At 39.8% G+C, this 14,036-nt stretch overlaps 2 protein-coding genes across 6 annotated transcripts; both read left to right on the top strand.

The window, feature by feature from the left end:
• Positions 1–60: 60 nt before the first annotated feature.
• slc25a16 (solute carrier family 25 member 16) lies at positions 61–6,455 on the top strand. The gene is made up of 10 exons (XM_029521899.1): positions 61–316; positions 1,009–1,134; positions 1,551–1,643; positions 1,732–1,865; positions 2,050–2,113; positions 2,519–2,640; positions 2,799–2,865; positions 2,969–3,131; positions 3,262–3,330; positions 3,907–6,455. Exons 2-10 carry the CDS (start codon positions 1,041–1,043, stop codon positions 4,061–4,063), a joined length of 963 nt encoding a protein of 320 aa, XP_029377759.1. The 5' UTR covers positions 61–316; positions 1,009–1,040; the 3' UTR covers positions 4,064–6,455.
• A 228-nt stretch (positions 6,456–6,683) lies between these two features.
• Positions 6,684–13,490, top strand: alox5a (arachidonate 5-lipoxygenase a). Of its 5 annotated transcripts, XM_029521892.1 has the most exons (15): positions 6,684–6,949; positions 7,320–7,438; positions 8,053–8,251; positions 8,337–8,418; positions 8,509–8,631; positions 9,218–9,324; positions 9,427–9,599; positions 9,707–9,853; positions 9,964–10,167; positions 10,253–10,339; positions 10,535–10,713; positions 10,847–10,968; positions 11,335–11,435; positions 11,969–12,139; positions 12,272–13,490. In XM_029521892.1, exons 1-15 carry the CDS (start codon positions 6,859–6,861, stop codon positions 12,449–12,451), a joined length of 2,085 nt encoding a protein of 694 aa, XP_029377752.1. In that variant the 5' UTR covers positions 6,684–6,858; the 3' UTR covers positions 12,452–13,490. The 5 variants fall into 5 exon arrangements, with proteins under 5 accessions (XP_029377752.1, XP_029377755.1, XP_029377754.1 ...); XM_029521895.1 differs by lacking the exon at positions 6,684–6,949 and having other exon boundaries at positions 6,984–7,438; positions 10,631–10,713; XM_029521894.1 differs by lacking the exon at positions 6,684–6,949 and having other exon boundaries at positions 6,984–7,438; positions 10,253–10,340; positions 10,623–10,713.
• The last annotated feature ends 546 nt before the right edge of the window (positions 13,491–14,036 follow it).

Here is a 14,036-nt window from a genome sequence, read left to right as displayed (position 1 = left end):
CCCGCCCCCTTCTCTTACGTCAATTTGCGTCAAAAACCTGCGACTGCTGTCAGCCGTCAATCTTCTGCGGACGAAGGACATCAACCTATTACGGAAATGTTGAACGTGTGTCGGATTAATTCATAACTTTTGTTCCTCCCAGAGTTTATTCGAGCTGAAACAGTGTAGGACGAGCTCCTGTTGGCGGTAGCATCCCGAGTTTATGGTGAAGCTCCATGCTTACCGCCCAGCAGGAGGAACACATTTGTTGATCAGATTTCATCATAGCCAGCTCCCACTTTGCTCTATTTTTTCCTCAGACAGCTTTCGTTATCTTGTGAGTATCATTTTTTATTAGATAGCCACGTTGTCTCGACTGAATCTACCTACGAAGAGTGGTGGGACGTAGTTACATATATTCACACAAATGCTGCTAAAGCCAGCTTGAGGTTTTTGTATTTTTAAGTATTTCATGTATCCAGTCCCCCATTTTCTTTTTTTCCATTTTTAAATCACAGTACACTAAATTATTCTTGTGGTTTTACCATGCCAGACCAACCAAGGCATTACATGTGGCATTTTTGTAAACAAGACATTTAATAATTGACAAATGCAATAATCACAAGGTCGGTCCTTGTTGCCATTGGTCGAAGTGCTAAATGAGTCCAAAAATGACAAGAACAGCTAGAGTAAGCTGCTGCCTGTAAAGTCATAAACGTGTATCATTTACTTATAACTGTAAAGGAACATTTCACAAGCAGAACCATTACTTGTTCACATCATGGTGTTAGCAATTTAGCTAAAGATCTGGACCCTTTCTCTGTCAATTAAGACATTGTCCCATCCCAAGTTCGGATTTATCTACCAGACTTAAAGAATCCAAATAAAAATGGGACAACAGCTTGCTTGTAGATATACAGTATGTGCTGGAGAATGAATATTGTGTCCTGTGTTGTCTTTATAATAGTGGTATTCTCCTAATTACACAATCATTAATGTGATTTCCCCCCCCCCATCCACATTGCACAGCCATGGATGCAGCACATTCCTGAGCAGAAAGGATGACATCACAGGCTGCGGTCTCCACACCTGCTGCGATAAGCAACACCCCCGCCCAGAAGGACTACTACTGGATTCGCTCCTTTGTAGCTGGAGGTAGGAGTTCAGCCATTGGTCTGAACCGTCACTTTCAGATCTGTGATTATTTACTGCGGGTGGAATTTCACAGGTTCAAGTCTCTCTCTGCAGGACTGTGTGATTTTACCGAAAAGATAACCATGCTGGGTTCCTCTATGAAAAATGTCATTACAGCTTTTATAAAAGAAAAATAAAGGTTTACCTGCACGGCCTCAAAACAGATAAAGGTCTGGGTTATTTGCCACTGTATTACTTTCTGAATTAATGCTAGAAACTTGGGCATTTGATGTATATATAAATTCAGTTTTGCCAGCATTGTTCAATCCCCACAGCAACAGTTTCCCTTATGCATCCTAAAAAATGATGCCAACAACTTTTAACCCAGATGTTTAGCAATATGTGTATGAGTGCTGTGTTTCTCTGTTTTCATTTAGGTGTAGCAGGATGCTGTGCCAAGACTACCATTGCTCCTCTAGACAGAGTCAAGATTCTTCTTCAAGGCCAGAACCCCCACTACAAACATCTAGGTAAAACATCAGCAGGCATAAATGGATATCCACTGAATCTTTACACATCTATGCAGAATGAGTCGAAACCTCTGATCTTTCTTTACAGGAGTGTTTTCCACTCTCGGAGCTGTGCCAAAGAAAGAAGGCTTCCTTGGCTTGTACAAGGGTAATGGGGCAATGATGGTCAGGATATTCCCTTATGGAGCTATTCAGTTCATGGCCTTTGACAATTACAAAAAGGTGCAGTATGTGCTCATTGTTGAATAAGACTTTCTAAGAGCAAAACTACTATATATATATATATACTGTATATACTATACTATACTATCCTATATAGTGACATTTTGCAGTCATTTGAGTGTAAAATTATGTTTGTATTGGTGAACTTGTTGACCGTTTTTTCCTTTTGATGATCAATTTACAGCTGCTAAATAAACAGATGGGTATCTCTGGACACATCCACCGCCTCATGGCAGGATCTATGGCAGGTACAAAGAAGATAAGATAAGGACTTCTTTGTTCTGTCAGTGCCAACTGTATATCCATTACAATACTAGAAACTCCCTCTTATGTATGTTTTTATTGGTTGTTAACTGAGCACATGTTTTCTGTTCCTTTTCAATCATTCATAGTGATACTTCAGTGCAAACTTTCTCATAAAGTGATGAACAATTCATTACCACAATGCAAGAGCCTTTTATTAAGTATGTATTATGTATTATGTATTTAACTCTCAAGGAAAGTTATATGGGCTAACATCAGTGTGAAGGACGTTGAGAGTTTAGTAGATTTAGTAGCTATGCTGCTGTTCTCACAGAATCAGGACAAAGCATAACCTCAGTCACAACATGAGTCTTTCATATTCCATTTATTCTCATGCTGTGTGTCCTCAGGGATGACAGCAGTGATATGCACCTACCCTCTGGATGTGATCCGGGCTAGACTGGCCTTCCAGGTGAAAGGGGAGCATCGCTACACTGGAATTGCCAATGCCTTCCAAACTATCTACCTTAAGGTTATCTGCCTGTGTTTAACTTCTTTCACAAGTAGCACTGTCTTCAGAAACATTGTAGCCTTCCATTAAAATGCATGAAAACCAAATACTTTGTGAGACTTTCTATCTAAGTTTGCCTGCAATGCCAATTTTTCTTTTTTTCTTTTTTTTTTTTAAAGGAAGGGGGTGTTTTAGGCTTCTACAGGGGACTTACCCCAACACTTATTGGAATGGCTCCTTATGCAGGTGACTGATACAAGTCTTATTTTAAGATCCAGAGTCATTGTGCACACTAGTCTATTTGTTCCATTTGCTCAACCACTTTTCCTGCACTCCTTTTTTCCATCAGGATTCTCATTCTTCACCTACGGCACCCTGAAGAGCCTCGGCCTAAAACATTTCCCAGAGCTGCTGGGACGCCCCTCCTCAGACAACCCTGATGTCCTCATTCTGAAAACCCAAGTCAACCTGCTCTGTGGGGGGATGGCTGGTGCCATCGCCCAGACAATATCGTAAGTGCTGTAGATAGCGCTGACATGTTAGTGTGTGATACTTACATCAATAATGAGCTTGTGATTGGGATATATTATTGATTGCATTGATTTATTGGTAGTCGATGGATCACGTGTTTCTCCTCACTAGGTACCCCTTGGATGTGGCTAGGAGAAGAATGCAGTTAGGAGCTGTGCTTCCTGACTCTGAGAAATGTGTGTAAGTAGCAGTTATTTTCCTAATCTGCAGGTTGTCTTGCATAAGAATCAATTGGTGGTCGTGGCTGCTCTTAAGAAGTAATTAGAGCTTCAAAATGACAGAGCTGTTAAAAGTGAACCTGTTAACAGCATCTTCAGGCAAGTTGTTCTACACTCTTTGCAATATGGGAACCTTAATAAACAATGTTTGGTCCCTGTTTCTTTGTTGCTAGGCAGTCATCAGGAAAAGCAAAGGGAGCTCTGGAGATTTTAATATAAATCTTTTGGACATTAAGTGGGGAGTTTCCACTTGAAATAGTTTATTCCACATTTGGTTTTGTAAGCAGAGCTTGATGGACTGCATGCTTGTAAGTAAGGAGAAAACATTACATTAGGTGAAATGCCAAAGCCCAGAACTTTTAGGAACTGGAGTAGAAATTTAGGTTTAAAACTGCCAAAACTATCCACTGGATAGCACATACCATGATCACATGAGCTGAAGAGGAATGTGTAAAAAAAAAAATCAACAGCAGCAGTTTTTTAATGGTTTTTCTATCATTCTCAGTAATGTATAATATTTTGTGTCACACCTGAACAGATCGCTGAGCAAGACCCTGAAGTATGTGTATACAAAGTATGGGGTCAAGAAAGGATTGTACCGAGGCCTTTCTCTCAACTACATCCGCTGCGTCCCCTCACAAGCTGTGGCCTTCACCACCTATGAGTTCATGAAGCAGGTCCTCCACCTGAACTAGCCATTGTTTTTATAATATCTACCTGGAGTCATCCTCCATCTTTCCTTCAGAGTGATGCAACACTCACTCGCTTTGTCTTAAATCCTTCAATGTGGGAAATATCTCTTCCTTGGGTTCCCTGAAGGCACCAACGAATGATCAGGTAGTCCATACCTGTCCTGTTACTTTCCTTCTTACTTCCTGCTCCTGTGACTCACAACTTCTTAAGTGATGACTTACTCAACCATACAACATGTGGCTTAAATTTGAACAAATGCCTCACCAGTGTCTCTGTGGATACAGCAGGACAGTGGCTTCTTTGGTCTGGATCCTTTGCTTGGATTCTTGGGGTGATGATATGTTCTTAAAAATGTTGACAACAAAAACCATCTGATTGTGTAGCAGCACTCACAGTGCATACAGACACAATCACACTCATCTCTTCCAGTTTAAAATGATCAAATTATCTTAACTGTTCCTGTATTTCCACCAGTTTTTTTTTTCCAAAGCTCTGTGATATTCATTTGTTTTAATGGTATATCAGCACGTAGCACATCAATCCTACTTTTTCAGATTTTCTTTATTCTTTATCATGTCATCTTTTTACCAACGTAGCAGAAGGTAACTGAAATAACATAATCAGATAAGACATCATGTTTCATTAATTCATGGCTTTTTGTGTGGTTACATTTGTCTTTGCCTTTGTCTTCCTCGCAAATCCAAGATTACACAAAACCTTTCAGTTAATGGTAATGCATTTTATTGCCAAACCTTGAACAGAGCACTTACTGTTCATATTTTGACTTACTGAAAAAACTACTATTATAAAAACTAGTATACTATTTTTATTTATTTATTATTTTTTTTATTAATCTGCTCTCAGATATTTAGTATGCAGCTTTGATTATTATAATGACTTATATGCATCCATGCTCTGCAGTAATCAGACTCAGGAGAAATTTGCACTTCATCACTGTAATATTGTCTTTGTGTATTTATTGATTTAGCAATCTGTTGCCACTGGGTGGCAGTATTGAATATGAAATGAATTGTTTACCATCCGAACTGAAGACATCACTCAACACTCAGACATTTTTAGTTATCGCCTATCAAACAGTTTCATGTTTGTGTCCTTAAGCCTTTCTCTCTCTTTCGCGTAACGAAAGTAAATTCTAAGATTCTGAGTACAATGTATGCAGAGTTTTTAACTAGAATGCTGTTTGCATTTGTTGCCTGGCAGTCAGAACATTAGTCACTGAATGAAAGTGTTGTTTAATCACACACAATCAACTCACCAACAGTTTTTATGTGAAGCCTCATTAGTTTTCTGTAACGCATCTTCCCTTTTCAGCCTGTGTTGCCTTCACCTTTGTTCACTGTGTCACTTGACCAAAGTGATGGGTGTGTTTTAGTGGTGTTTCTCAAACATGCTTCCTCATGCTGCCTCAGCTTGTAGACCTCTGTATGCGTATTGTGAGAGACGATAAAGAGCAGATGTATCAAAGCAGCAGTTTCCAGTGTTTTTGGCCTATGACTGCCATAGTACAAACAAATATTGTCCTTGTCCTTGTTAATTAATTAATGCTGTCCATTTCATCTAAATTTGTGAAGAGGGTGTGTTCAAGCTAAAGCTGTGGCATAAACTGTCGCTTTCTGACTGGTGGGGCCCTGACTTGCCTTAGAACAATGAAATATATCAACATTTGCACAGGCTACTGAGAACTGAGAGCTGTTTATTGAAGAAGTCAAAATGGCTTTGCTCCCCTCTAAAAACTAAATGCTCCCCAGATGGATGGCTGCCACCCATCAAAAAATAAATAAATAAATAAATAAATAAAAATTATATGCGTTTATATGAACACTTTCCATTGAAACCAAAATGTTATTTCGTCGTCATTCCCATTTTTCGTGTTCAGCCTCGACATGTTCTAAGCTAATAAATGGAAATCATAGCTCCGAAAAGCTGGATGCGTTGTGTGTGAAGGTGGCATTGAATAAAAGTCTAAAAACCTCAAAACCTGTCATTCTCAAAAATTGCATTAAAGGCTTCTTCTAAATGAGAGACTTTTCTATTGCTATTGATTTTTCAAGTGTATGTAAGAATAAATGGACTTCAGTGGCTGACTGCACCCACCTGCTAGGGCTTAAGAGTATAATCACACACTCTGACAAGTGGCAACCGCCATTTGGGAAACAAAAATATAGTTCCAGTAACATTTCTGCTTTGTTATGTTCATCTACAGTTCTGCCACAGTACACAAGCTTTTCAATCGACTGCTCCTTTGATTTGTGTCCTATTAAAGGCTGCTATCATTCCAGTTCTGCTCCTGCTGCTCGCTGATTCAGATAATTATGTAAGACAAGGATATCCAGATATTTATAGATTAGAAAATATGTAATGCTTACTTCTTCAGGCTCTGGTTGATGTGACTGAACAATGGAGATACCCTTTTTTTTTAATCTTTCTTGTCTTATTTCCTTTTTGTATTTGCAACGTTTTGCTTGTCATGTTTTTAGAAGCAGATGTACATGACATGCCATTTCCTTAAAACTGTTCCAAGCATTGTGTGTTTTTTGGGTGTTGAATGTGGGCAACTATCCTGTCCTCTTTTCTAACAGAGAAGGTGCACTTAATGTTCATTATAATTTAAGAGAGTAGAAATAAGTGAATTCCATGTTCCCACTTTTCTATGTATACACCCCTATCAGTTACCTGAACACAGGAACTCTTGATTCATTTGCATTTATGTCTATGTACTTACGTTGGAATACACTACCTGTTTCTGGCCAGGCGACCGCTCATTTCACTGGTAAATATGATGTATAAGGGATTAGTCCATTCATGTGGTCCTTGGCGTAATTTATTACCACATCATCAGTTGAAAATAATCAAAATTACAATCTTGTGTAGGTTATTTCTCAAAACACCGTCTTGTTGTTTGGACATAAAGAAAAGTTATTTGGAAATAACATCTCCTGTTCACTGTACTTTGGACAAATCTAAAAAGGATGCTCATAATTTATTGTGGCTTCGCTTTCAGAGTAAAAGTGAATATCATCTGTGACTGAGGGGAGAGAATCTGTATGCTTCCGGCTCCACCTTCTTCTGCTGCTGAACAGTTTGTTGGGCTAATGCAGTTTTGTGCAACAGGGAACCTTCACCAAAATGTTAATGCAAAGTTTTGGTGGACGGGAGTAGAACCAGAGTTCCACTTCTTGAAAGGCTGTTTGGACGTTTTCTGAGCCATGTTTTCTTACACTGTGACTATCGCCACAGGGAACCAGTGGTTTGCAGGGACAGATGACTACATCTACATTACACTGGTGGGCACGGAGCAGTGCAGTGAGAGAACGCTGCTTGACAAACCTCTGTACAATGACTTTGAGAGGGGTGCGGTAAGTGGTGTCACACTGCCATTTTAATCTTCTGCTGAAAGATGAGTATCAACATCTGCAAAATGTAACAATTAATCAATTTATGTTATTGTTCCTTGTAATGTACATACTCTGCACTGTTCAGTGTTACAGAAAGCTCCAGGTCTTGAAAGGTCTTAACTAATTTAATTGTCAAATTACAAATATCCCCTAAAGATCAGGTCAAAGTTTATTTAGATAGCACTACTCTAGATCATGCATTACAGTGTTACAAAATAAATTTAAATAATATCTGAAAATCTGAAAAATCTAAAGTAACACCCACTTAACATCTTTAAGACATAATTTAAAATTAAAATCTACCGAGTACCAAAAAAAAAAGAAAATGAAGAAAGCATCATCCTTGTTAATTTCACATGTATTCTAACTTCCTCAAACTGCTGGTATTGCACAAGTCAGAGTTTTTTGCACCTTTTTTATTCTTGAATTCACATCTAGTAAAATGATGTACACTGAAAATCATCCTGTGGAAAGTAAAACAACATAACCATAAAAGCTTAATAATGCATATTTATCTAATCAGTTTAACACGTGAAACCTGTGAAATTCTAATTTATCTGCAAACGAAATTACAGGTGGACTCGTACGACGTGAGGGTTGGAGAGGACCTGGGTGAGCTTGTGTTGGTGAAGATCGAGAAGAAGAAGTACTGGATGCACGATGACTGGTACTGCAAGTACATCACAGTTAAGAACCCATCTGGAGACTACGTGGAGTTCCCCTGTTTCCGCTGGCTGGTGGATGACAAAGAAGTGGTGCTGAGGGATGGACGAGGTAGTCGTGGGTTCATTGCCTTGTTAGTCTGCAGCACACAAACACAAACAAGCTCCACCTTTCACTTTGTCTTGTTCTGTCATAGCACATCTGCCTCAGGATGATAAAACCGGTGTGGTCAAACAGCACAGACAAAGAGAGCTTGATTTCAGGAGAAAAACCTACAGGTTAGTTCATTCCACACATCCACTCTGTCATTGTATTCATTGTTGTAGGAGGCTGAAGCAGTTCACTAATAAATCTGCTGTCCTTGATAGATGGAAGGAGTGGCAGCCAGGCTTTCCTATGAGCATTGATGCTAACCGACACAAGGATTTGCCTCGGGACATCCAATTTGATAGTGAGAAAGGGGTGGATTTTGTCCTCAACTACAGTAAGGCGTGCGTGCTTCTTTTTTAAGAGCCTACTTCCATAAAACCTGAACAGGTTTACATAGCTGTGATGTCAGTTGATGCCCCTCAGGCAAGGCCAGAGTACCTGCTCCCTATCTGATCATGATGCCATGAGTAAATGTTGAGCTTCAGCCTTTTCTGTAGCCACGGCTTTGTGGAAGAGACCTGTAAATGTTTGTCTATCACCGCGGATATTTGCATTGTGTTTTCATGCAAACGTGTGAACTCAAAGTTGGGCACAATAATGCAAAACAGGCCCAAAGTACATCTGTTTGGAGCAAGACGTACAGTATATATGATAATGTTTGATAATGTGGCTGGGATGGAACTCAGTCCTGTGATTTGCCATATGAGCCTCAGATGTGTCCAAATTGCTGCATTTTTGTGGATGGAACTTGAAGTAAATTTGCATTTAATGATGCTTCTTGCTGCAAAAAGGATAAATATGTATTAAGAAGGAAGTACTTTTCTTCTGCAGAATTCGTGTTAATTGTGCAATCTGATTTCACATATTCTGACCTGTTTTTGATGTGACTGATGATGATGAAGATGATAACGGTGACAACCTTTTCAGAATAGAGAACCTGTTTGTGAACCAGTTTATGCACATGTTCCAGTCCTCCTGGAGTGACTTTGCTGACTTTGAGAAGATCTTTGTGAGAATTAAAAACACAATCTCAGGTCATATATTGTTTTGTTATTATTATCATTATTATTATTGTCATTATTGTTGTTTGTGTTGTTGTTGTAATTAACATTGTATTTTATTGTATTTACATCCAGAGTATGTGATGCAACACTGGAAGGAGGACTTCATGTTCGGGTATCAGTTTCTAAATGGCTGTAACCCCGTCATGATCCAAAAATGCACCAAACTTCCTGATAAGTTTCCTGTCACTCATGAGATGGTTTCTGTCAGTCTGGAGAGGGAGCTGACTCTGGAACAGGAAATTGAGGTAGAGCTGATTTTGTCTGTCTCTTCAGCCATAATTTCTGAATTAACTGCTAATGGTGCTTTAACTCTCCCTCCAATGCACCGTGCAATGTAATGTTGCGGCTCCAGGCAGGTAACATCTACATAGCAGACTATGAGATCTTAGAAGGCATCACTCCGAACTGCACAGACCCGTGCACGCTGCAGTTCCTGGCAGCTCCCATTTGTCTCCTCTACAAGAATGCTCAGAAGAAGATCCTGCCCATCGCGATACAGGTACACTGACTGATGTTGAACAACAGCAGACATTTTTTTTTTTTTTTTTTTTGGCTACTTTATTTTCTTCTCCATTTGGCATTTCACTCGGACTCCTCCGTCTCTTACAGCTTGGACAGACTCCAGGTAAAAACACCCCAATTTTCCTTCCCACTGATGGTCAGTATGATTGGCTGCTGGCGAAGATCTGGGTCCGCTCAGCTGATTTCCAGCATCACCAGACCATCACACACCTGCTGAAGACACACCTGATGACCGAGGTGTTTGCCATCGCCATGTACAGGCAGCTCCCTGCTGTTCACCCTGTTTACAAGGTAAAACTCCAACTGATTTGTTGGTAAATTGATCGATTGGCTGACTTCTTATCTTACTGTCTGACCCACCTTCTCCTTCTCCCAGCTGCTTGTCCCACACATTCGTTTTACCATCGCCATCAACACCAAGGCCCGAGAGCAGCTTATCTGTGAGTGTGGCATCTTTGATAAGGTGAGTTTGGGAATGTAGAGAAAAGGAAAACATAAGTGTAAAGAGGATGAGGCAAAACAGTAACAGTATTGGTTGACCTAATGAAAGAAAAGAACAGAAGAGAGATGAGAGAAAACACAGAAAAAGGAGACGCCAGAGATCAAAACAACAACTGAACAGAGAAAATGATGCCACTTCTTCTCCCTCCTCATCAAGGCAAATGCGACAGGTGGAGGCGGCCACGTCCAGCTGGTGCAGAAGGCCATGAAGTCTCTGACCTTCAGGTCTCTGTGCTTCCCCGATATGATTAAGTCCCGTGGCATGGAAAGCAAGGAGGAGCTGCCCACCTACTTCTATAGAGACGATGGCTATAGGGTTTGGGAGGCGACAAAGAGGTGAGGGCCAACTGCTTTTTGAGAAGTCAACATGAAGACTTGTGAATGTGTGACAGATATTCATACTGAGGGAAGTTGCAGAATAACTTATTTCCTCTAAACATGAGCGTGTGTCCTATTTTCTTACTGGCAGTTTTGTGTCTGATGTGGTGCAAATTTACTACACCAGCGATGAGAAGTTACAGGGAGATGAGGAAGTCCAAGCCTTTGTTAAAGATGTGTGCAGCTTTGGGATGCAGGACTTCGATCACTGTGGTTGGTGCACATCACACACCTCTCTTTTTGAGTCATCAAACATCAAAGAAAATAATGCAGCAGCTTACCAATGTGTTGAGTTATTATTTTCATGGAAAATATTGCATTAGGATTATCTGGAGAAGTCAGGTATGATAGCCAACAGACAACATCACCAATTCAAATCAGCTCTGTCGTAGATGAATAGTTTCAGTGTGAAGACTGATGGTGGATTTCAATGAGCTACACTGTTGTACAACCTTTCCTACATTTCACCATCACCTGAGTGTGTGGTGCAAGGTGCGTCGACATAGCAACAGTTAAGCGGGCTTTTATCAGGATTTAAGTTCAGCATATTCACACAATTTTCCCACAATCTGTGCACAGAGTTTCCCAAGTCTGTGAAATCACGTGAGGAGCTGATAGAGTATCTCACAGTCATCGTGTTCACCGCCTCAGCACAGCACGCAGCTGTCAACTTTGGACAGGTGAGATACACTAAATAATAGTAGAATTAGTTGCAGAAATTATTGTTTAAAATTTGGCGAGTAATTTTTAAAAAGATTAGATAGATTGTTAAGATAATTTCTACATTTGTGTGTGCGTGTGCTCTGTTGCACACAGCATTTTCAGAAAAATAATTTATCCAAAGAAATCTTTTTTCTCTAAATGAAAAAGGGCCTGTGACTTACATGTATGACACCATTTGGTGTTAATGTTGACATATCAGTGCTTAAGCAGCATTTTTAACTTAGTATGCAGTTCATACAGAGCTACATTCAGTTGCATGGCTGCAGTTGGGGCAGGGACAGAAAAGAGGAAATAAAAGTACTGCTGATGCTATCTGTCGGATAATTTCACTTCCATTCATTCACATTCACATGATTAACAGTCTTAAATGATGCATAACTTCAGTGCTTTTATGTAAAATCTCTTCTATAAATTAAGTACAGCCATGAGACCTACAGTCCAGCCCACCTCTGCTGCATCTTCATCCTCTATCTTTGTCTACACTGTACAGTATGATTGGTGCTCTTGGATCCCCAATGCTCCTTCAACCATGCGGAGGCCCCCTCCCACCAAGAAGGGTGTGACAGATGTGAACTTGATAATTGAGAGCCTTCCTGACCGAGGCCGTTCCAGCTGGCACCTGGGAGCCGTCTGGGCCCTCAGCCAGTACCAGGAGGACGAGGTAAGAAAGGGCAGTCAGTGTGCAGACACATGCAGACGGGTCTGTTTTTGAGTACCAGCCAAAGCGTTTCTAAGTTTGAAGTTTCCTTCTGCTTCAACATGCTTTTTTTTTTTTTTTGGCCTCTCTCTGCAGCTGTATCTGGGCATGTATCCTGATGAGCATTTCATAGAGAAGCCAGTCAAGGCAGCCATGGAGAAGTTCAGAAAGCAGCTGGCAGAAATAACCAGGTCCATCAAAATAAGGAATGAGGGAAAGAAGCTGCCTTACTACAACATGTCTCCTGACAAAATCCCCAACAGTGTCGCTGTATGAGGAGTAAAACGTCTGTTTCTGCTTCTGATGATACTACCGAGCTGTCCAAATGTGCTGTTAGGAACCTCTGTCACATCACTGTGTAATTTTGTTGCTTCCGACATTCTTTATGTGACTGAAAAATGCAAGTTAAAATGTTACGTGTGGCACTATAGTGTCATTTTATTTCTCACCCTAGAAAACTAAGTTGCATTTCTGGAGTATACACTGAAAAAGAGACACAGCATTAAAAGTAACTTAATTTTTATTTGGTTCTTTTAAACTCTACATACTTTGTTCAAACATGGGAAATTAAACAGAAAACACCATTATTATTATTATTTTTTTTAAACATAAGTACTTTACCAAATTCTTTACAGTTACTAATCCAAAGTAAATTCACAGACAAACTTGTGGAATGATTTCATAAGACAGGGGAACAGTCATATGTTCAAGTCCAGTCAGTAGTAAACAAATGTAGCTTTATGCAAGTTACACTATTCCCAGACATGGTAAAATGAGAGTAAGCAGAAAAGGCCAGGCTGAGAAAGTTGAAATGTTCATTGAGATCAAGGTGCACAAAAACAAAGTGAGAAATAAAAAAGAAGCATGCCTGCTTTAAGGGCCCTAAAATGGCCTCGGTCTGCATCAGGACTACATCAAACTCTTAGTCTGAGACTTCATGAAAGGAGCCAGCTCCAAAAAGGAAAAAAGAAAACCAAAGAACTGAATGTCTAATTATTCTGTTGCCTTTGTGTATTCAAATTCAAATATGATGCTGTAATTATAACCTGCATATTCAAAACAAAATTCAGAAAGCTATTTAAAAAGCAAGAAGGAAGAGCAGATAGTCTCATTAAGCTTTTTACAATACTTAAGTTCAGCTGACATACTGAAGTGCAAAACGAAGAGGGAAAAAAAGTCTGGGGAAAAAAAAAAGCACAAAAGTATCAGAAAAGTGTAAGTTGCATAAAATTACTAATGAAAAGGATTCTTCAATGAACAAATTGTACTCTGTTTTCTTTTTAAAATAAATAAAACACAAAATTTTATACCCAGAGGACGCCCTGGACATTAAACACCAGTACATAACTATAGAATAGAATAACAACAAAAGGGTAATTGCACTTTTATCTAATTGCACTGAGCCTCGTGGGTTTTGACGTTTGAAGAAGAGAAGCTCCTCATTATTAGGTCTTAATCCAACTTGACACACAACAACTCCCATGGCTCATATTATGTCTTAAAATTGTATTTGACGCCAGATCTCAAGTCGCTGTGGGGCATATACACAAGTAACACAAGTACAGTATGCACTGCTGCAAAAAAAACCAAACAAAACAAACCAAACCAAAAAAGCACTCATTTCACTTATTGCTGCTGCGACTGAGCAGTAATTGTGTAGTTTATATGTAGCTGGACCTTCGTTGTTCACATACAATACACTGGTATCAAAGACAGATTTCAAAAATGGGTGTGTTGCTAGAATGGCTGTGAGGCTCAACATGAGCTCAGCATCACGGTGCTCCCACGTACACTAAAGCACTTACAATGACTGTAAGCCCCAAAAAACAAAGCCCCCAGAAATCAGCTCCTGCCTACCTCA

This window comes from Echeneis naucrates, chromosome 15, assembly GCF_900963305.1.
Source record: "Echeneis naucrates chromosome 15, fEcheNa1.1, whole genome shotgun sequence".
NCBI lineage: Eukaryota > Metazoa > Chordata > Actinopteri > Carangiformes > Echeneidae > Echeneis > Echeneis naucrates.
Note: the sequence above shows the minus strand (reverse complement) of the source record. Positions and strands in the feature narration are given on the sequence as shown.

Coding starts and splice junctions, on each gene's coding strand:
- slc25a16 (XM_029521899.1), top strand. CDS start 1,041: ATGACATCACAGGCTGCGGTCTCCACACCTGCTGCGATAAGCAACACC. Junction 3,132..3,261: donor GCCATCGCCCAGACAATATC/GTAAGTGCTGTA, acceptor TCTCCTCACTAG/GTACCCCTTGGATGTGGCTA. Junction 3,331..3,906: donor CCTGACTCTGAGAAATGTGT/GTAAGTAGCAGT, acceptor ACACCTGAACAG/ATCGCTGAGCAAGACCCTGA.
- alox5a (XM_029521892.1), top strand. CDS start 6,859: ATGATGTATAAGGGATTAGTCCATTCATGTGGTCCTTGGCGTAATTTA. Junction 7,439..8,052: donor ATGACTTTGAGAGGGGTGCG/GTAAGTGGTGTC, acceptor ACGAAATTACAG/GTGGACTCGTACGACGTGAG. Junction 8,632..9,217: donor GTCCTCAACTACAGTAAGGC/GTGCGTGCTTCT, acceptor CAACCTTTTCAG/AATAGAGAACCTGTTTGTGA.